Source organism: Amia ocellicauda, chromosome 20 (assembly GCF_036373705.1).
Source record: "Amia ocellicauda isolate fAmiCal2 chromosome 20, fAmiCal2.hap1, whole genome shotgun sequence".
NCBI classification, from domain to species: Eukaryota; Metazoa; Chordata; class Actinopteri; order Amiiformes; family Amiidae; genus Amia; species Amia ocellicauda.
In genome coordinates, this window is record NC_089869.1 from 17,881,617 (window position 1) to 17,904,635 (window position 23,019).

The 23,019-nt window shown below is 41.2% G+C and overlaps 1 protein-coding gene across 1 annotated transcript; it reads left to right on the forward strand.

The window, feature by feature from the left end:
* Window positions 1-493: 493 nt before the first annotated feature.
* Window positions 494-15,372, forward strand: ipmkb (inositol polyphosphate multikinase b). The gene is made up of 6 exons (XM_066692880.1): window positions 494-1,410; window positions 6,328-6,413; window positions 9,248-9,344; window positions 9,708-9,880; window positions 14,182-14,263; window positions 14,741-15,372. The coding sequence occupies exons 1-6, from the start codon at window positions 1,203-1,205 to the stop codon at window positions 15,355-15,357; spliced, it is 1,263 nt and encodes a 420-aa protein (XP_066548977.1). The 5' UTR covers window positions 494-1,202; the 3' UTR covers window positions 15,358-15,372.
* Window positions 15,373-23,019: the final 7,647 nt, after the last annotated feature.

Below are 23,019 nucleotides of genomic sequence, written 5' to 3' on the forward strand. Positions count from 1 at the left end.
TATGAAGCTGTGGTGGCCAGCAATTGTTTTCCAAAGATCAATCTAATTTTTAAAAGAATCCTATTTAAATCTGTGTTTTTGTTTAATCATTTGGTTTTGTAAGTAATTCAGTATGTGAACTCTGGGATGCACAATACCACACGTCCTTCAGCAGGAAATCCATGTACACATCTGCAAAAGCCACATCTGGATATGACTAAATAAGCAGGAATATGGACATTCACTGAGCTAAGGTCATACCTAGCAATATGTATCTCAACACGCAATTAAAAACATTATTTTTCATGTCAGACGTATGCATGTGAACAGTTGAATGCGACATATTTGACCGACCACACAGGATTGAATGCACTAACTGCACATTTCATGCCCCTCGCAAACGAGAAAACACGCACGTACTTCCCAGCGGCGGCGGCGAGCTGCTTTACGACAGTGCTGGAAAACCCGCCGCTTCTGAGGCTCCCCCAGAGTGGGCGAGTGTTTGCGACAGTAGTGGAAATGCCGCAAGTGCGAGAAAGTCGTCTGTTTCACCAGCTCGTACTAACTGCAACATTTAGGGCGAGATCACAGACGCCGACACGATCAAAGAAGTCGTGAAGATCTCGCCTCTTGCATATGAGCAGCCGGGGGGCTTGAGGAGATATTGCACCGGGAAGCATTTTGTTTGTGGGCTACAAGAAGAAACAAGCTGGAGTATCGCCCTCAATAGAGATGTCACGGTTTATTGATGCTGGGCTGTGCAGCTATAGTTAGTGGGCATCAAAGCTCACAAAATAACCCATGCTTTGTTTTGCAAATCACGTCAGATAGCCTGCTAAAGCCGAATCGGACAGACGGTTAGGATCTTCGGAGTTATCATCAACATTAGCCCTGGGGAGGAGTACTGACGTTCCCCAGTGAGGAAGTGGGATGTGGCCAGACTGTATTTTGTGTGGCTGTTTAAGATGTGAAAACCATTCAAGTCGCAGAAAGGTTGTGGGACCTTGTTACATGGTATCATTAAGATATGGACTCGGTATCTGATGGCTGCACGTCCATGATGCCCAGGATGAAGCCTGCTTCTGCTGATCTCAAATCTGTCGTCCTCGCTGGAAGCACGCCGCCCTTTTAAAACAGCCCCAGAAAGGTGTTTTTATTTGTTCGTGTCTTGTTTGGTTTGTCCCGCAAAGAAGCAGCAATCGGGTCCCAGGCATTGGCCCAACATGTCAACCCATCATCAGATCATGGACTCGTCCCTGTCCCTGGGAAGGCTGGAGATCAAGAGCCAGATGGTGACCCTGGACAGCGGTCTGTCGGGGCCGGGGATGGAGAAGAAGAAGAAGGCGCAGGATGGACCCCAGGCGCACCTGAATGGATGCGTGCCTCTCTCCCACCAAGTGGCCGGGCATAAGTATGGAATAGATAAAGTAGGTCAGTGGGAAACTCTTCTGTTGCTGATCTTGTTGGCTTAGTTTATTTTTATACACAATTCACGCTTTTGAGACCCTGATCTGGCACGCATGCTTTGTTTTGTGGATGGTTGATGCTGTTCAACTCATGTGTAAGGCAATGCATGAGGTGTAGCCTACTTTGTGCATGGGTTATTATTATATTGGGTTTATTTAAAAAGGGAACTGGCTGCTCTGTAGAATTCCTGCTGAGGATTAATGACAAACAACCTTCTGTATTCCAAGTGAGTGTGAAATAGACTTTCCTGTTAAACCACTTAACCTGATTAACAGCAATGGTCCAATAGTTCCTTTCAGGCATAGATCGGATACTGTACCAACCTGTGGCTGGCTCTTGCAATATTTTATGCTGACAGTGACACGTTACTATATTGTAAGGTTCAGAGTTCAGTGATGGCCCTGTTTATTCACTCTCCTAGGTATATCAGCGCTTCTTTAAACACACACCCAGATTGGGTCACCTTGGAGACAATTACTGCTGCTACTAACATGTATCTAGGGTTTCGAGATTAAAGCTGCTAGGTGAAAATTGAGCAATATAGGGAGCACCTTTAACAGTCATTCTCATGTGTATTAAGACTTGCATGACCTGGTTTTGAAAGTTTCTACCAAGATGTAGACTGTGTAGATGTAGAAGTGGCTTTCAGTATTCCCACAGCCAGTTACAGGTCACATGTCTGTGTTCTCTCATAGCTTACTCAGTAGTGTAAATCCATAGTTGGCAGGTTGTTTCCAAACTCTCTGTTCCTATAGCTCTCTAATCCTGCAGGCATACCATACCAATACTGGGTCACGGTAGCTTTGATTTTATATTCAGGTTGCAGTCCAAAAAATAAAATCCCTTTTTTGCTCTAGTGTTTGGAAACCTATGACTTTGTAAGACAGACACTGGTTATTATAAGGTAGTATAAACAGTGAGTCGTTCTCAGGAGTTATTGTATATATAAAGATGTTGGTACTTGACTTCACGGTTCAATACTTTTTCCATTGGCATGCAGTTCTAGAGATCAGTCTTGTGTTAACTTTGCTACAGAATATGATGGATATCTTTGGATGCAATTACCCTTCTATGCCCTTTTCAAAAGAATATAATATAGATCATACTATAGGTCAACTTGGGAAACTTCTTATTTTGTATTAAATATTATTAGTGAAAACATAGTAGACCTTTGCACTGTATTAATAACTAAAAATCAATGAAGCATCTGCCCTATATCAGTCATTTGTTCCATCTCCTTCAACTTATTTTAAACTGCTCCAGAACCAAACCAGAGAGAAGGTCTGTTACTGACCAATCATATTGTAGAGGACAAAGTTTTGTGTCTAGCTTTGAAATACTTGAAATCACTGTGTTTACAGTATGAACCTCAGACATTAAACAAACTTAACACAGCTTTTGCACAAGGTTGTATGTAGTTGTAAAACTTGACTCTTAAAAGAAACTGGTCCCCATTGCAAGAATTACAGGTTCCCTCGCTCTAGGAAATTGAAGAAACTAGATTTCACCCCGCAGGGAGGGAAGGACCTTCTGTAGAGAGGAGAATACAGGAGTATAAAGCTTGTGTAACTGGTTTGGGTATTTTTGCCACCTTTCTGCTCAAACACTTACAACTGTGCTGTATTATAAGGTTTTAATTCAGAATTCATAACATCTCTGTTCTTCACATTCAGATGTACAATGAGGTGAATGACATGGGGTTGCAAAATTTGCTTATGCAAATTGAAGGTGGTTTAGTTGTCATAGACAGTAGGTTCATTATATTAGTGTTGTTCTGTAGGTGGAAAAAAGAAAAGGCATATTGTGAGTGCTAACATGAACTCCTATAATATTACTGTTGGTTGGGGTTGGTTAGTTCCTGTGATATGGAGTGAGTGATAGTAATAACATTTCTGTCCTTGAAGTTTGTCCTGCACTCTGGTACAGTGAGCGAATACAGATCCTGGAGTGGAACAATTAAAGCTGGTAATAACATCACGGTTTATCTACTCTTAGTACACGAGGTCCCGGTTTACACTTATCGGATATGGCAACAGCAGAAATAAACTCCTGTTCCTTGCAAAACCCCTTAATAAAGAACTGAATTAAAAGTTCTGTCTCAATTTCACACTTAACTTGTGACACTGTTTTCACTCACAGTCAAAAAGCATTTTTGTAAAGTGTGACAACATTGATCTGATTGGTTAAGTTAATAAAACACACACACACATATATATATATATATATATATATATAAAATGTATATGTTAAGCATATGTAAATACAGGCGTGCCTAAATTCTTGTTATTGTGGTAAGACTAGAGCCAGAAAACGGTTCATTGCAGTTTGCTACTGGCGAGTCAGCAGCAGGATCTTCCAACTGTACTGTCATTATCTTCCATCAGTTTCCACAGCATGTTTCCAGTAATGTCGGCATTTCATTCTTTGTACAATCAAATAAAATCTTGAAATGGGAATAAAGATAAGATGACTTGGCACAGGTTTTTCTCCGGAGAGAGGGTTCTGCTTTGTATTCTCACTGACCTCTGTATTACCTAGTTGGCACCTCAATTGAAAGAATTGAAGTGCTTAATCAGAATTTATTTTAATCGGTTTCCGCTACAAATGCAATAAAGGATTTTTAAAAGTTAGGCAACCGAGAGCTCATTTGGACTGAATACCAGAAGGCCGATTTCCCCAAGGAAGTGGGTCGGTACCCCTGTAACTAGAACATTTCGGTTTTAAAATTATTTTGTCGGCCTGTTTTTTTGCGTTAGTTGAACAATGCAGGCTTTTTATATTTAAATTGAAATATAACCCTCTCTGACACAATAATAAGCTTAATCAAAATTCTGTTGCTGAGCATGGATTCTAAACACAATATTACTAGTTTATCTCACTATAAAACTGACCATTAAACACAGTTGAAAGCCTCTGTAATTTCAGTTAGTAATTAATTTTTCATATTGTTGTTGGGATTGCAAATAAACACAATTTTTTCTTGATCACATTCTTAGTGAATTCCCAAAACTTCTAATTTTGACCTCTGTCTGGGTTTTATTAAATCACTTTTCTTCAGAAAATGGAAAACTGTTCTTTGCCTAATGAACGCCCAGTGTTTTTCGTATGACCCTTTGCTTCAACCTTGATACATATTCATTTGGAACATGAAAACGGAGGTGAAGATGAATGATCGTGTCTTCTGTTTCTATGTATTATGTAGGACACATCTGAGACCATGTTTATAGTACAATTTAACTTCCCTTCACCTTCATTGCCCTTCTCTCCTTTTAAATTAAAACAACACTGATTTACAGAACCACACCACAACACCACAAGAGTCCCGTCACTGTAATTTCAGGAGCGAAAATTGCCTAGAATCAAATAAAAAGCGATCATAGCGTGTGAAATAAGGTATGTGACAGATTCGAGTGAGGTGCCGTGATTTACTTGGTTTAGTCTAGACTCTGTGCTTGAATACTGTATAGCAGGCCAGCTTTATTTACAGCGAACTGTAAACAAACATTTCAGCTTTCAGCGAAGAGGTGGCAGTTTCATCTTCTTCAGGCAGCTTTCATGTCTGATTTGTAGCTTTCATCTGGTTGTGTTGGGTTGCTTGTGGGAGTAATGAAAGCCAATCTCTTGGGACTTTTGAAGGCCAGTTTGACCTTATTGATGAGACCAGCTCCTTTAACCCCTTAGGTTGTGAGCAGGGAATTGGGTACATAGCTCGTTTGTACAACTGCGTAATTATGGTCAAGATGAATGCGTAAAAGATTACCAGGAGCAAAGCCAAATAAACAAAAACAATACACTGAGGCTGCTTGTCTTTGAAGCCTGAGAGAGATGCAAACCTCGGGGGGGTCTTCTGTATGAAGTGCTGGAGATGTGAGATGTGTAAATGACCGAATCTGCTCGGTGTCTGGCAGCCACCTGTGAATACCCGCCATGACTCCTGTCGGCATCGCTAAGCATCACCTGATAATCACCGTTGTGTGTTGACGCTGTGTTATTTTTTAATCCCAAAGTCATGGGCCCTTTTCCTTTTTGCATCGGTTTCTCTAAAGGGGATATTGGTAATGATCCGATAGTGCAGATTTTTGCAATTTGCAAGGAAGGCTTTTCACAGATTGGTACGAAACGCAGGCGCTCAGCGGTTTTGAGAGATTGGACAATGCAAAGCTGGTCTTCTGCGCTGCTTTGAATGGTTTCTGACAACAGTAAGGCTTTTTCAGCTCTACATATCCGTGTTGAGTCAGCTTTGAGCAGAGGCTGATTAAATACTATTACAGGAACTGCTGTTGTACAGTTTTGTTGTCCATGGTGTTTGTTGATGAAGCACTGTATGTGAGGCTAGTTGCGGATGTGGCGGCTTTTAGTGTTCCCCAATAGCAGGCCTGACTGAGTGCAGCTATATTCCCGTGACATTTGTTTATTATCATCTTTTATAACTACTCATGGAAGAACTATGGAACTAAGCGGTGATAAACTGTTGATTATTTGAGTGCTTACTTTTGTTTTGTAACCTTACTTTAAAGTAAATTATACTGAGTACTAAAGTTATATCAATAATCATAATGGAGAGTGAGCGTGGGGTGTAATCTGGTGTCGGATGCTTACGTCACGGTCTGTGACTAATTTGACTAGACAAATAAGATATATTAAAATCCGAGCTGAGCTATTGGACTGGAAGAGACCTATATGGTCTCTAATGACTTTTAAAATAATGACTGTGATTCACTAGGATGCTATTAATGCAATACCTTCACAGTGAAGTCTTTATGAAATGATTAACGCGGCTGCCGCGGTCGTTGGGAGGTGGCGGACTCCGTTATTGCCGGAGCTGATGTGTTTAAGCCAAAATGTATCCTGCTTTAATCTCTGTATCATGTCTTTTGACAGGCATATTGCAGCATCCAGATGGCACCGTTTTAAAGCAGCTACAACCTCCTCCTCGTGGCCCGAGGGAACTGCAGTTTTACAGCAAGGTAACGAACTATAGCTTCATCAGGAGGGCGAAATTCACTTTGGTCAGGCTACACAATAAAGACATAAGGAAGGTGCAGAGCCATTCCATAGATGGCTGAACATCCTGTGGTTGAGCTCATTTGTGGCCGTGTTACATGTGAGTACATTCCATGCTGAGTGTTATTAAAGCAAAGCACTTTAGGCCAGATGTGCACAGTATCCTACAGTCAACCACTGTGCCTTGTCATTGTATCTGAGAAAATACATGTGCCCAAGTAGATCGAGGAAGCTGTGAAGGAGTCGTAGACATCTGCAGTCACCCTGTCTGTGAAACAAGGTTGTTCCATCATTTATTAAGGAGTAGTTCCCACACGTTTCACCCTTGGTCGTAGAGTCCTGGGTCCTCTTTCGGAGCCAATGTGTTTGTGGAGGTTATGCATAAGCTCCTGAATGTACTGCCCAGCACTATTCTGAAACTTTTGCCTATGAGGCATTGTCGGGGAAAACCCAGTAAAACCACCTGGAGTTTTTTTTTCTTTCCTTCCTTTGGAATTTCTCCTCAGGCTGCATTTCTGGTCTGTTGATGTACCCCCCCTAATCGAGGCAGTATTGAAAAAACTGTTTGAATCGGAATATTCTGATTTAGGCCCACCACTCCTTGACCTTCACTTCCTGTAACAGAGGTCCACTTAGTAAATGTCTCTACAGGGAGTAATAGTACTAAAAGTAAATGGAATTGCTAGAGATTTCAAGGGTCCATTTAGAACTTATAAAGATGGATGTGCTAAGCCTTTGTTCGCTGTGCCATTTCTTTTCCAGTACTACTGAAGGGTTTATGAGTCGGTTAAACTGAAGGGAGAAGCCACTCATTTGAGTATTGCAGTGACAGCGCTGTATTGGGAGTTGGGGCATTTGTCTTTGTGATTCGAGTCCATGATCACAGCATGTTCTACAAGAGTTGGAACAAAGCTCGATATGAGATCTTTATGGCTGTAAAGTTGTGTAATTGTATCAGAGCAAGGCACAAACAATGTATCATCTGTCCCCTTCATAAGAAATAATTATCTGAGTGGTTTATCCATTCAGTGGCTTGAATAGAGGAGCGCATTCTCCATATTAGGCACAAGTGTTCTGTGGTATTTTTTCAAGCCACAGGCGCTAGAATCAAATCCACATTACTGGAAACTTGATTGATATAAATAGAAACCCTGCTGACCAATTATAATTTAGTTTCCTAACCATGTTTTCAAATGTTGAAGATGTAAATCATATGAGTTTATTAAATAGAGAATGATTATTTCCAAGGCATGGCATAATTTAAAGCCACAAAGGGACCATGGTGAATCACAGCTGGTTCTACTCATAAATTACTTATTTTGGTGTTAGGAGATGTTATTAGTTTTGGCAGAAAAAGCACAGCCTAATGCAGTGTAGTTCACCAGTATACAAGTTCTGTATACAGAGGGTGTATAAACCAGAAAAGCATCTGTTTCTTAATGGCTTCAGAGGTTGTTTACTGGAACACAAAATCACAGTCCGTCTCCAAGAAAACACAGAAACACATCCTTGCTGCATATTGCAGAGCCTGGCCCATAATGTTATAAGAGGACAGTACTCTTTATGCTTGTATAATACATCAGAGAAATAAAACGAACTAGGTTAGGAACAGCTGGTCCCTCAAAAACTATTTGAGCAATAATGTGATTCAGTCCCATGTGTCATTTTAGTCTTTAAATGTGCTAAATTCAATCAAGTGCCTTTTTTTAATACTTTTTTCAACTGCATATTTGGAGAAGAACTGTATATATTACGGATTTTAAATTATCCACCACATTTGTGGGTAGAAATGCCAAACAAGTTATGACTGATGTACATTTCACTACAGTGTTTTATGGTTTTGTATCATCTTATCTGAATATTGATCTTAAAATTGTATTTTCTAAAACCTGATACTGCGTCCATTGGAAGCCAATAGCATCCTTGTTAAAAATATAAAACGGGCACTGTAGTTACATATTCAGTGGACCAGTTCAGTACCAGTTTTTGTGCCTTAATTAAATAATCTTCTGTTCATGGAGTGCACTGTTCAGACATCATTCATTGTGGGAAGCTCATCTTAACCCACCTTGTTTCATTACTTAAGTAAAGATGAAAAATGCTCTTCACTGTTATTAGTTTCAGTGAAAAATCTCATTCAAGTCAAAAGTAGTAGACATCATCTGAAAACAAAATGAGCAGCTTGTATTTTTCAATCAGAGAGCAAAGTAATAGATTCTCTCAGTGGGACACGATATGTCATTGTGTACTCTGTGCTCTGGTTATGAAAAGGTATACATACCCTTCAATCTTCAGACATCTTATCTAAAAATGAACTTTAGACCTGAGCTACCTTTTACAGCCTGGCTACTGGGTTAGTGCTTATTTTTCAGTACCCGATAGGCTAATGAACTCTTAGCTTCCCGAGATAGAAAATCACAACAGATAACTCCTGTTACCATTCTGTCCCCATTATACAAATGTTGTTAATCCTTATCCAAACGTTAGAGCTTTACTGACAAACAAAATGAATGATACGCGCATGCAGGCAGCCTGCTTTGAGGGTATCTGCTATTGGTTTATCCAGATGTTATACTAGTTCAGTATAATATCAAAGTTTTTCTGCTCCGTGGACAGACACCTGCACCCCCTCTCTATGGCAACAATGCTGTGTTGCGGACGGGTATCTTCTAAGTGTATGAAATGATACTTAGTTTGAAACCACTTCCTTGATTCACAATTTTCTTCTTAATGTATTTAAGTGCTTATTCAAAATAAATAAAAGGCCATTATTTGATTATGTCTGCTTCTCTCTAAGGTGTATTCCGAAGAGTGCTGTGACCCTTTCCTACTGGACCTTCAACACTACCTTCCAAAGTATTTCGGCACATGGACACCTCCTGTTGCTCCCAATGGTAAACCATGACAACATACTTGTGCAGGTTTCTGGATTGTATTGGTTTGTCTTAAACAATTCTGGTTTTCAACACCTACCAGTGCTTGATCTTCGCATCTTACTTCATTTATTCCACCTTCACCTGTAGACGAGAATTTCCAGTCCTGGTCACGTGGGCATCTTCCTGACTTTCATGCTTTGCTGTCGTTGTTAGTCTGAACCAGACTGTCCCAGCACTCTCTCTAGTGATGCATGTCTAGGCGAGTGTGACACCAGCGTTGGTTTGCTAGTAGCTCTCTCTCTTTTCACATTGCACTTGAAACACCATCTTCTTTCTCCCCACTCTGCCTTCCCCTCCCCATTTTCAATCACCTGACTCTAGACCTGTACCTTAAGCTGGAAGATGTGACTCGCAAGTTCAACAAGCCGTGCATTATGGACGTAAAGATAGGCCAGAGGAGTTATGACCCCTACGCGTCCAAGGAGAAGAGAGACCAGCAGATCAAGAAGTACCCGCTGATGGAAGAGATTGGCTTCCTCGTGCTGGGAATGAGGGTAAGTGCCTCGCTCACTTCCTGAATGTTTGTTCTCTGTTCCTGTGAAAGTGTGTCATGTAATTGGAGGTGGGAGATTCAAAAATAAAACAAATAACACCCAGAATGTAGGAAGGGTCAGTTAAATCCGGGAGCAACAGGAAAAACAGAAACAAACCAACATCACCAATGACATTATTTTCCAGCTGAGGTGTTGTGTGTTGCTTTGAAAAGCGGTTTTGTGAGGGCAGCTAATGACAATTCGTTATTCTCGCTGTTCAAGCGTGACCTCTGGGGCTGACAAGTGGAACTTCTGTCCATCGCAGGATAACTAGCGTTTTTTTAAGTGGAGTTCATTAAATGTGCCACCCGGTGTGCAGATACTATATATAGTATATGTGGTACCACCAAAAAAATAAAAAGTTGCTCATATTAAAGCAGTTCTTGTAAACGAATCCCTTCCAGTCATCAGGTGTGGCCTTTGCTTTTCTACTGCAGCCTGTTTCACAACATGGACACTTCTTAATCTCATTACTGAACATCTGTTTCTTACTCACACAGCTCCTGCCTGCATGTAAATAAGAAAGAGATGTTTTGCAGAGATCTGGGCAGCCAGCCTGCCATACAGTGTGCTTAGAAGAGCAATCCTCTTGTTAATTACCACCAATGATCACAACGCTGCGGCAGTGATTTGTGGGTGTGTGTGTTTGAATTCAGTTATTTAAATTAGTGGCAGCAGAACATTTAGGGAATAAGTCTGAGATGAGACTGAGGAGCAGAAGTCACTGTTCTTCTTTGTATAGCGGTTTAATCTTTATTTGCATCGCAGCGATTAGGATTTGTGTTGCAATTTCTAAATGTACTTCTTTAACGATCTCATCAAACACTAGTGACAACTTCCACTCAGTCGCACGCTGGACGTTTCTCAACAGGCACAGCAGAAATCAATCGAAGTTTGGATTGGCTTCAGCATATTTCGATCAGGTTTTGTCCTCTAGTTAGGAAGTGCTGCATTGCATTGAGAGGTGCTACATTCGCTACACAGTACTTAACTCATTTCAGAGCAGGAAAAAGTAATCATATGAGTAATTGTTAGTGAGGTGTGCATAAATGTACTCCTAAATTACACAATCCGTTGTGTATTTCCCTTCCTGCATGCAGTTAAATGAAGTATAGGACTTCAGGTTTACGGTAAATAAACATGAGTAAAGTGATAATTCAAGTACTTCCATCCGGTAAGCTGGGGTTTTTCCACTGGAAATACCAACACTTATCTTGTCACTTTCCCAAGTCAGTGTCTTTACACATAATGTCGCCATACCTTTGCCAGCTCCACAAAAATCACCTCCTCCACATAGCCTTTCAGTTTGAAGAATGAGCTGAGTTGGATTATGTGCACTTCAATAGCCAGGCCATCAAACTGCACTGGGGACTGACTGAATCTCTCTCTGTCTCTGTGTAAAGCACAGAACAAACACGGTTTGTTAAATAAATCAGTACAAAGACAGTGCTCTACAGCGCAGTGGAAGTCAAACTGACATCGAGAACTGATTGTTTGCCAAGAGAGGTCTAGTTTTCATGGGCCAGATGATCTGGTTTTTCATTCTGCCACAACTGGAACGAAATGTATTATTGTGAAGTGCCTGTGTCTGCAGTCTGCAGGATTGTAACCTTCTGTGGTAGGACTTTGTGTGCCTCAGAGTTTGGACTAACTTGTTAGACCTTACGCTGGTGCTGCCAGGGACCTTTTCACTCCCAATTAGACCTGCTTTGGTGCCTCCTTAGAGTCAGAAGACACAGCGCACTTCAGCACTTCAAGCACATCAACATGTGGGGAGATTGGAAAATCACTAAAGCTTGCATGAAGCTGCTCGCATAAATTTCTGCCAACCAGAAGGGACCGAGAGCATGTTTTTTAAATCATGAACCTGCAGTGCCTAATTGTGGGGAACAGTGTGTCTTTCCTACTGAGTTAGAGCACTGGGATGTTGCTAAATCTGGCCCTAGCAGTAGGATTAAACTTGTGTTCAAAGTGGCATTTCTGTTTTGAGCAGATTAAACATTAACCCGCATCCATGTTGGTTTCAATGGTCAGTGCAGGGTGGGGACCGGTGAATCGAACTTTTAAAGGAGCAGTTTTGTTACGATGCGCTTAATAATTATCGTGGGTTTTACAATACAGGATTAATTATTTACACGTCGCACTAGAAACAATGAAGGGTCTGTAAACAAAACTGTCAGAAAATCTCCACCTATTCAGAATGACTTCCTGGTAGTTTTTTCCAATCGCATCAATGATGATTTGCTCAAACTATAGTACAGAAATGTAATCCTCGTTTGCTCCTGTACTGCATCCAAACACAATTTGATCTGTACCAACCCCTGTTAAAATCAATACCGTGTGCTGAAAGGGTGAAGGTTGCACTTCAGTGGGCTGCTCATACCCTTGTTAAATGGTTTGTTATCGATATTCTCTGTCCAGTATTATTTGTACTAGAAGTGTTTCATAGATTTTTATGTTTTATTTTTTTATTTTTGTGCAGTTGGTTAATGTCACCTCTTTTCTGGCTTTGTCCATAAAGAACGTGTATAGAAAATCCTCAAAGCTGCCCTAGTCAAAGTGTGAATGAGAGGAAAAAGCCATTTGGAATAATTAAAATGGTTTAGAGCACACTAGAGTGGTTACAAAAGTGTCTAAATTGGCTTTTTCTCAGTTCTGTTGGACTGGCTTTTGTCTGTCTTAGCTATGAGGTTCTGGACTTTTCATAGCTTATAATTCTTAAAAGTGAATGTATAAAACAGTTCATAAGCATTAACTTCATTACTATTCATTAGGAAGGGTGAGGATGAGATTTTTGGCATTGTACTTGAATCTATTAGTTCAGATTTCTACAGTTTATTATAGCAGACTATCCATGAGCTGTTCTGTGGTTAATATATATAATCCAATTGGTTACATTGGGTGCCTTCCAGTTGTCTCTGAACTTGCATGTACTCGTACTGTTTCAATGTTTAGAAATGCCCCTTGTTGATGCTGTAACAACTGCATAGCTGCCTTTCTCATTTCTTTATGCAATGTTGAGCCATGAAAGCATGCAATCAATGTATGTGCAAGCTTCAGGATCTATACTGCCTTGCATCTATATAATTTATCCCTTTACGTATAAATCAAAAAATATAATCATGCCACTACTCCTACTTCACCCTATAGTGACACATTTCATGTTTGGTAATGCTGCATGGAAATTGCCTGAAAACATGTATTATATTTTACTATTTTACCTAAAGCCTAAAGGGCCATGATGATGATTGATGACTTTAATCGCTGTCACTGATGTGCTTAAAGTTACGCACGGCAGACTGGTGCTGTTTTCTAAGAAATCCCAGGACTGAGAGCTGGGAACGCTTGGCAAATGACGCCTAATCTTGCTGATCGATTAAACCATAATCTGTCTTTAAAAAGCTCAGTTTTCAAAGGGGACATTTTCTGGGGATTTGGGGCTGTGTTGGAGTGGCATTTGAATACACCTGGATTGCTGCCACAGGGGAGCAAGACCTTTGCGAGTTGGTGACGGACGTAGGTGGACTTTGAAAGACCGCAGTTGTGCACTGGGCTGTGAAGTGCAGCTGCAGGCGGGCCGGGGAGGGCGGTGCAGGTGTCTCCTCTCGAACCCCCAGGCGACGGTTGTGCAGGCGGAGCGGGCGCGGTGCCCAGAGCTTTGAACTCCATGTGTGGCTGCGGGTGATAGTGACCTATCAGTCACACTACTGATGCTTGTGATAGGGAATGGACCGCTGCCCAGTACAGAGCAGGCCCAGACCACCAGGCACGGAATCTGTTTTTGTATAATTGACTCAATCGGCTTTGTTTTTGTTTTCCATCTTGGGTTCTCTTGCACTTTTACTACAGAGTTATGATTTTGAGGTATATTTTAAGCACTTGAACTGTGTGTGTGTGACAAAAATTACATATACTCCCTGGAATTTTAAAGCTCTCTGATTTGTCTTGTGATCGTGTCGGTGCAGAGAGAACGTGCCGTCTCTCAGCCATCACGTTATGTCAAGTTGTCCACTAGAGGGAGACCTCCACCTTTGATTCCATCTAGTTCTGTATTAACCTGCTATGCAAAATAATTCTGAGATATTCTTGCTAGACCCTTTGCAAGGATTAAAAAAAAAAACAAATTCTGCTAACATACAAGCCCAGTAATACCATTTCCAGTTGGATTATTAAAATCTCACATCACAAACAACCACAAAAACAACAAAACTGCTAGGATCAATAATCACTAAACTAATAGAAGTGTGTTTCTCATCCTGCAGGTGTATCATGTTAGAACTGACAGCTATGAAACCCACGACCAGCACTATGGAAGAAGCTTAGTAAAAGAAACCATTAAAGATGGTAAGAGCTACATGTGCTTAAGTAGGTTAATGGACGGTTTGTCAAGGGATTGATGTTCTTTGTCATCTTATTTCAAATAGGTGTAATTAGAGCACTACGCAAAACAGATGATCTCCACAGACTGCATCCATTATTCGCCCATTGTCTTTCCAGAAGCATCCCTGATTTAGGTGGAAGGATTCCCTTCTATTGTAGATTACTTACATACATTTATGTCGGCTTGATCAAAAGTCTGTTCTTTCATTGTAAATCTTTGCTGAATTGTGTATGCTCTGTTGCAGTTTCTTTCCACTTTATTTCCTGACGTATTGCTTCTGTCTGTGCATGTTCTTGCACTACAGCATGTATTTCTGACTGCTTGGATTTAAATTCAAATGCACAGATGGAAACTTTAACCCTGAACAGCATCCGTGTTTTGTTTTAATTAGACAACAACAGCAATAACATCAAAACCCTTCTGATCTCCTTCCCCCTTAGGTTTAGCCAAATTCTTCTTCAACGGGAGCTGCCTCAGAAAAGATGCCATCTCTCTCGGCATCCAGAAGGTTCAAAAGATACTGCAGTGGTTCGAGGGCCAGAGCCAGTTACATTTTTATGCAAGTTCTTTGCTCTTCGTGTACGAGGGCTTGCCTCTGCAAACGGCTCCGCAGCGGGTCGAGGGAAGTCTGGCGGTAGAGACGGCGCTTCCCAAGGGGACCCTGCCGGATGGGGAAGTCCTGGAGTTCAACAACAACGTCCGCGTGATTGGCCCCGCGGAGAACGCGCTCGGCCAGAGCCTTTCGAACCTGTACGCGCTGCACAAGAAAGGCTGTTCCAAGGGCCATCACCGCGACATCCCCTCCGAGATCAGCAACGCCAGGCAGGACAATGGCCCGTGGAAACGCACTACTCAGATCTCGCTCGAGCAGCCCAACGGCAACGATCTCAAACCCCCACCGGAGAAGCAGAGCCCGGTGGCGGCACTGACGGGCAGTGAGGTCGAAGTGAGGATGATCGACTTTGCCCACGTCTTTCCCAGTAACACCAGAGATGAGGGCTACATCTACGGGCTGAAGAATTTGCTCTCTGTGCTGCAGCAGATCCTGAGTGATTAAACTCCTTTGGTTTTGTTTGTTTGTCAGTCTTGTTGATGCACTTCTGATTACTGGGGCCAATAGTTAAGAACGAGTAGGAGCCATCATGCAAAGAAATCTGCACTAGCATTGATGCATAATTTGTTTGTAATTCTTTGTGTATTACATGTGCTTGTTTTGTACTTCTGGTAACAATAGTTTAATTTTATACGTATCTTACTCAGGTAAATTAATACATATTCACATTAATGTTAACTTTTGGGGGGGAAACTTAACTTAGACCAGTTAACTCTTCGAGGGACAGTGAGAAACAGTGGATTACCATGACTTGCACAGTAAATTAGATTAAGTACACTTTTATGGAAAACTGTACATGTTTTCCATTTTGAAATCCCAGAAACTACTGATTTTAAAATATATATATATATATATTCATAACATTTTTATTTATATTTCTGTCAAGAGTTACCAAATACACACATATGGTAAATATACAGTATATAGGGTTGATATCTTATATAAAATATATATATAACATAACATTATATATATATATAGTTCGTTTGTTTTTTGTTTTACTGCCAAAATGATTACATCTGTTCTTCAGCCAAACTTTCCTAAGATGGTGGTGAAAGAAACGAGAGATGTCTGGCGTTCTTTTTAATCATATGAATGTGAATGGGTTTTAATCATTTAGGATATTTATGCATAATATGAAAATTGTTTTACTGTAACTAGATGAAACATGCTGCTGTGATATGTAAGGAATATAGCGTGGAGTGAGACTTGACTTTAAAACTAAACTACAGGATAGGAATGCTTTATTTCACTAGATAAGACCCACGTGAAGCTAAACTTTGCCAAAATGAGAAGTTTTGCGTTTGCGTTTGAGGGTAAATGAGATCTCTCCAGACCTTCACATTTACGATAAGAATACCGAAGGATCTGTCACATGTAATGAAATGCGGCGATACACATCAAAGGTAGACTTTTTTGTTTTAACCCCCAACTCTGTCTCCAAGCATTGTCCCATCATGAGGCCACAAAACCCACCGCGGCGTTGCTTTAATTTATTTATCTTTGCATCGCCTCACACTTCATAGGTTTGCTTTAGATCGATTGAATTTATATTTATTTCTTAGCAGATGCCCTTTTCCCAGGTCATATTGAATGTGACAATTATTATTTCAATTTGCAGGTGTAAGTGCTGCCTTTGTTTTGGGCCTTTATTTTGATTATATGTGACACCGCACTAAGAGGTGGATATCGCTCAGGCATTATTAATCCCCTCAAAGACCACCGTAAGTGAAGCTTCTCCAATATGTTTTTCTTGTTGGACCTGACTTAAGAGAGGGAGCAGTTTCAGTTTCTGGTATGAGTGAGGCTTCAATCTAGACCTTGATAATAAAGTATTGATCATTTAGATTGACATTTCTATCCCCAGTAAAGGCAGACAGTGATGTTTTCATGTACCTGGGTATATGATCGACTCAGCTGGTGTTTTTATCCATGTTCGTCCTTAAACTTTTCAATGGAACGAGAGAAAAGAAACTTCCCTGAGGTTTGACTTCCCCATAAGCCTAGATTTTAATAACTTGGCATAAATGTATCATTTATGTATCTCTCCTTTTTATTTGCTTTAAGATGTGGCTGCTAATAACCCTAATTCAAAAAGAGGTGATCAAGTTAAAAATACATTAATATTATTGTATATATTTGATTTCACCAGATTAAATCAGTGTCAGACAAATCCTTACACATTTTGCCCTAGACCAAATAAAAATCGCAGATAAAATTGCTTGTGAAAATAAATTAAATCAGAATTGGATTGCTTGGCTGGGGTAAAGCTTTGATTTGGTCTAGGCATTGGTACTGAAATGGCAGGAAGCCCATTTTTTTTTTCTGTTCATATTCATACTTGATAAAATATGGATGTGTTCCTAGATGGACATACATGTAATTGTATTGTGAGCAAGTTTTAACATTGCCATTATCTGAATCCAAGTAATGTGCTGTTAGTGGGTTTGGATACTGCCTTATTTCGTTTCTTCTTCCAAAAGCATACATTATAAGTTTTATTGTGATTGTTATCGACTCGGTACTCAAGTCTCATACGTTCTGTTTTAAATACAAACTCTTTTTTATCTATTTGAGAGTGACAGTAAGTGTTCATAGGGTGTCTGTTCCTCGTTTTTTTTCTCCACTGTTATGTCAAATACATAATATAGTTTCTGCTCCCTACTAACTAAAGGGCAGGAGCGACTTTTCAAGGCAGCTGTTTGTACCGTATCTATCAGGAAATGTCCACAAAACTGGACTCTCAAAGCTGATTGTCTTAATACTGATGTTAAGTGCAGAAACTGGCAAACTGGAGTAAATGGACATCAAGGGATAAAATAAGATTATTTTTATAAAAGCCCATATCCAAATATGCATGCATGAACTACTGTACAGTGTTTGCTCAATCGCATTTTATCATTTTAACTTGGATAGGACTGTTTTAGTTACTGTTTGGGCAGTATTGCAATGTAATCTTTCCTCCCTGAGCAGAAATCTGTCTTAATGGCGTTTTTTTTTAATACCATACCATGTGATGTGAACTCTGACCTTTGTCAGGAAAAACTGGTTTTATAGAAAACTTGAGTTTCCAAAGTAAAAGAGCAATTGATATTTGACTTGGAAATTTAAATTAGGTTAGTACATTTTTATTCTAAAGCTGCTTTTAAAATTGCACTTCTAAACTTCTTATGATTCTGGTAATCCTTGAAAGGTTTCTCTTTGTATTGTCTGTCGGGACTGATTTCCTCCAAGTTGCTCAAGATGCAGTGAGAGTTTTGAGACAGTCGTGCCATTGGCAGGAGAGATGGAGGGGACATTTGGTCTTTTGTGTCTGTGCTCACTGCACTTAATAAAGTTACAGCAGTATCTTCCATTTTTGTTGATCTAATCCGAAGACACCATCACTCAGTCTAAATATATATATATATATATATACATATATTGTTTATGGGCAACTTAACAGCTGATTGTTTAATTCTGACTCGATAGTGTGAAACGTCTTATTGCAGCATCTTAAATACCTGGGTGCACTGGGGAAATGAGACACTCCTTTTCACATTGGAAATAAAAGGACTAGACAATACGTGTATACTGTATATCGGCGGGAGGGTGGGGGGGCAGTTGTTGCAGCTTAGTTTCAGATCTTTATTTTCAGTCTTTCAGATAGTAACGCTTAACAAACTGCATCCTTTTTATTTACATGACATGTATGTTTTGCTGGGTAAATGTTTTCTTGTAGTGAACCTTCATTTTCAAGTACATATACAGTATAAAAGTGTGTTGATCCTTTTGCTGTGAATTGACTAAGGACTTTCCCTGTGTATTTGAATGGTATTCGCTGTTACTGCCATGCAACCGATTTCTTATGCACCCGTTTCAAAGTTTTGAAATGCAGCAAGCAGTGCACGGAGACACTTTAGTAGTATTGGGAATGGACTGGACCTTCTTTTAAGAAACTGCGAAGAACAGGGCTGAACTTTAGCTGGTTTAAAAAAACTAGAGCGAACGCTTCTTCGTAAGCTTTCTTGTGTTCAGTAACTGCTGAAAACATAAAAAGCTTCATAAGCCTTTACTTACTTTACTATAAGTTCCAGATAAAGCGAACACTGAGTTAAATTTGAGCCCTGGACTCTCACATGTTGTATTCTCTGGAATATGCAGCTTTGTGTCAGCTGTGTCTGACTGCTATTCTGTCTGATCTGACCCTCTTTGTCCTAGGCATCTGAATTTATTTTACACGGACTGTGTCTGTCTCTGGATTGTGAATGATTAGTCTTTTCTTTTGATTTCTTTATGAAAAAAAAATGCAGGGGAAAGTATTCTTGTGTAATTGCTATTTTTCCTTTTAGATCCAATTTAAATGATATAATTGCCTACTTTTGTAAGTGAAATGTGATAAATGATATTTAGATAAAACATAATGGCTGTATATTTGGCAGATTTAAATTACTAATAAAATTACTCCCAACAAAATGTTTGTTGTCAGCTTAACTTTGGGATTGATTTAAGCGGTTCTCTCTGAATGTTAATAGCATTTTGCACTTGCGGAAACTGTTTTTCAGATGAAGGATAATTAAGTCTGACTTCCTTATTTGCTACATTATTATATTAAGTATATTGCCCTGAATCTGAATAATAATAATACAAAAACAGTACAAAAACAGATTTGTTTCAGGGATGGGAAAACAGGAAATATTTGACCAGGAGGGAAAACCATTCTTCACCTTTAAAATAAAAGTAGATTGAAACCAATACCTGCAGTGAAAAGTGGCTATGTTCTAATTTTTTTTACAATTGGTAATTGTAGGTGGATTGTGGTTACACAACTTACCTTAGAGAAAGAATGGGAACCTAGCCTTAAAAATAACAAAAAATAACACATATTGGAGCCACTGTAACTAGGAAAGATGTGACCTGTTTGTCACGTTTGTTCACGTTTTGTTGTTTTCAGGACTTAACAAGCAGCATGTTTAACTACACTCCGCAGACACTCAATAATCATCGTGACACCTCAAGTATCAATTCATGTAATTAATTTATGTATAAATATCGTACTCAGAGTAACATTTTGCATGCAATGGTGGTTTGAATGTGATGAGGGCCCAGGAATAATAATAATGAAAAAAAAGCAATCCTTTTTTAGTTTTTCGAGGAAACGGTAAAAAATAAAACCTGAAGAGCCTGAAAAAACTTGCCTGTAGCTTAAAAAAAAACCTGCTTTCTTCTTTATATCCTCTTCACACTGTGGAATTATGAAACAGAAATCTCTGGCTACTCATCAATTAGACCCTTCATTTCACTCAACATTTGTTATATAAACAAACAAAATCACATTTTTACATGACCTTTCCTTAAATATGTAATGACACATTTTTGGATGACAATGTAGAATGATTATCATTATGTCTTTCAAATAGTAGAGCATTCTTTGAAAACATGAGTCCCTTCTACTGAAACACTGATGATTTGTGTTGGTTGGGATGAAACACTAAATTGTCCCTGTTATCGGCAATGAAAAGAACTTCTAGCACTCTAAACGTATTCTGATATTTACTCGAGTGCATTGATAGTTAATTGCAATCCTTTTCGAAATGGCAATACAATCTTAGGTGAATTTCTACTAAATGAGTAGTCGGAGATAAAATGTAATCTGCGCTGCTTTAAAGCAGTTTCTTGAATCTGTTGTTCCAGTGTGCTGCTGAAGAGGTCCAAACTCCCAGCTGCCCTCGAACTCTACCGCTCTCTACTGTCCACACTCTCCTCCTCACTCACCTCAGCCAAGAAGTCTTACTTCAATCACTCTTTGAATCCTCTGTTAACAACCCCCGCAAACTCTACTCCATCTTCTCCTCCCTCTTCGCCCCACCTCCCCCTCCTCCTCCCTCATCTCTCTGCAGATGATTTTGCCTCCTTCTTCTCCTCCAAGATCACAGACATCCGCAAGCTCTTCAACAGTCCCCCCTCCTCTCCCATCACACCCAAACCTCCCACCGACCAAGCTTCCTTTTCTTCATTCTCACCTCTCTCGGACTCTGAACTTTCCTCTCTCCTAGGTCACAAACCCACGATGTGTGCTCTGGACCCTCTCCCCACTCGCCTCCTCCAAGCGACCGCTCCTCTACTCCCCTTCATCTCCTCCCTCCTCAACTCCTCCCTCCTCTCTGGCTGTTTCCCCTCTGCATTTAAACAAGCTGCTGTCATCCCACTGCACAAGAAACTAACCCTTGACCCCACCTCTCCTCAGAACTACCGCCCTGTCTCCCTACACCCCTTCCTCTCAAAGACCCTCAAGCTGTCTACCTTCAGCTTTATGCATTTCTTTCCCATCACTCACTAGTGTGCCAGACACCTTACAGCACGTTAATCCAGCTTCCACACAGCTCACTCCACTGAGACGGCTCTCCTGGCAGACACTGACTCCCTCAGCTGTGCTCGGGCGGCCTCTCTCTCCTCAGTCCTCATCCTCCTCGATCTCTCTGCAGCAATTGAAATAGTCAATCACTCCATCGTCCTGTCCTGCCTCACTGACCTTGCAATCTCTGTGACTGCTCTCACCTGGTTCTCCTCCTACCTCAACGACCAGACCTATCAAGTGACTTGGCGAGGCTCCTCTTCTGAGGAGAGGTGGGGTGAAGGGTTGGTTTCTTGAGCAGTGGGATGACAGCAGCTTGTTTAAATGCAGAGGGGAAACAGCCAGAGAGGAGGAAGGAGTTGAGGAGGGAGGAGATGAAGGGGAGTAGATCAGGAGCGGTCGCTTGGAGGAGGCGAGTGGGGAGAGGGTCCAGGGCACACGTCGTGGGTTTGTGACCTAGGAGAGAGGAAAGTTCAGAGTCCGAGAGAGGTGAGAATGAAGAAAAGGAAGCTTGGCCGGTGGGAGGTTTGGGTGTGATGGGAGAGGAGGGGGGACTGTTGAAGAGCTTGCGGATATCTGTGATCTTGGAGGAGAAGAAGGAGGCAAAATCATCTGCAAAGAGATGAGGGAGGAGAAGATGGAGTAGAGTTTGCGGGGGTTGTTGACAGAGGATTCAAAGAGTGATTGAAGTAAGACTTCTTGGCTGAGGTGAGTGAGGAGGAGAGTGTGGACAGTAGAGAGCGGTAGAGTTCGAGGGCAGCCGGGAATTTGGTCCTTTTCCACTTCTGTTCGGCGGCACGCAGACTAGTTCATGTTGAGCAGAGAACAGCAGAGATCCACGACTGAGGAGGGGAGGGACAGGCAGGACGAGACGTGACAGGACAGAGAGAGTGAAGGGAGGATATGAGGGAGGAGAACAAAGAGGAGGTAGCACAGTTGACAGATGGGAAAAACAGTCAATGGAAGGTAAGAGAGTGAGGGCAGTGGAAGCAAGGGTGGAGGGGGAGACGGATTGGAAATTATGGTGGAAGATGACAGAGGGAGTGGGTGGGGAGGGAGGGGAGAGAAAGGGAGAAGGAGATTAAGTGGTGGTCTGAGATGTCCATGGGTGTCACAGAGAGTGTTGAAGGGGAGCAGCCATGGTGTGCAGGTGCACGCCGAGAAGACGGAGAGAGCAGGACGGGAATCGGAGAGAACGTCATGGCTTCTTGCTGTTGCTGTGCGGCGTCTCCTCGCAGTCTTCTCCTTGCTGGAGTCCCGCAGCTCGAGTCCCTGCCCTTTGGAAGGGGGGCCCTTCGGAAAGGGGGCACTGAGGCTGCTGGCGCTGACTGCTGGCACAGAAGTCTAGGTAGCTGTTAAATACTCCACCTGTAACTAATCAGGACAGTGCACACTTGTGTTGCATTGAATGACACAAGGCTGTCAGGATGGCAATCCCTCCCTCGCAGGACTGCTAATAGCACAATTAATGGCCGCTTTATGTCTGAATACAGACAAAGACTGTGCCGGACACACACAGTTACACTGAAGAATAGCTCGCAGCTATGCTAAATAAATGCTAAATACCGGCACACATTCAGTTAAAGACACTGACCCTCACCTACCGCTGTCTCGACCACACTGCACCAAGCTACTTTCAGTCCCTCATCTCCCCATACATCCCCTCCAGACCACTGCGCTCTTCCGCTGCCAGAAGACTAACTCTGCCTCCCCTCCACTCCCCTTCCTCCAGAGCCGCTCCTTCTCATCCCTGGCCCCTAAGTGGTGGAACG

Excerpts from the sequence above, each read along its gene's own strand:
- ipmkb (XM_066692880.1), top strand. The coding sequence starts at position 1,203 with ATGTCAACCCATCATCAGATCATGGACTCGTCCCTGTCCCTGGGAAGG. Across the intron at positions 1,411-6,327 it reads GTATGGAATAGATAAAGTAG|GCATATTGCAGCATCCAGAT; the intron begins GTCAGTGGGAAA and ends GTCTTTTGACAG. Across the intron at positions 9,345-9,707 it reads ACCTCCTGTTGCTCCCAATG|ACCTGTACCTTAAGCTGGAA; the intron begins GTAAACCATGAC and ends ACCTGACTCTAG.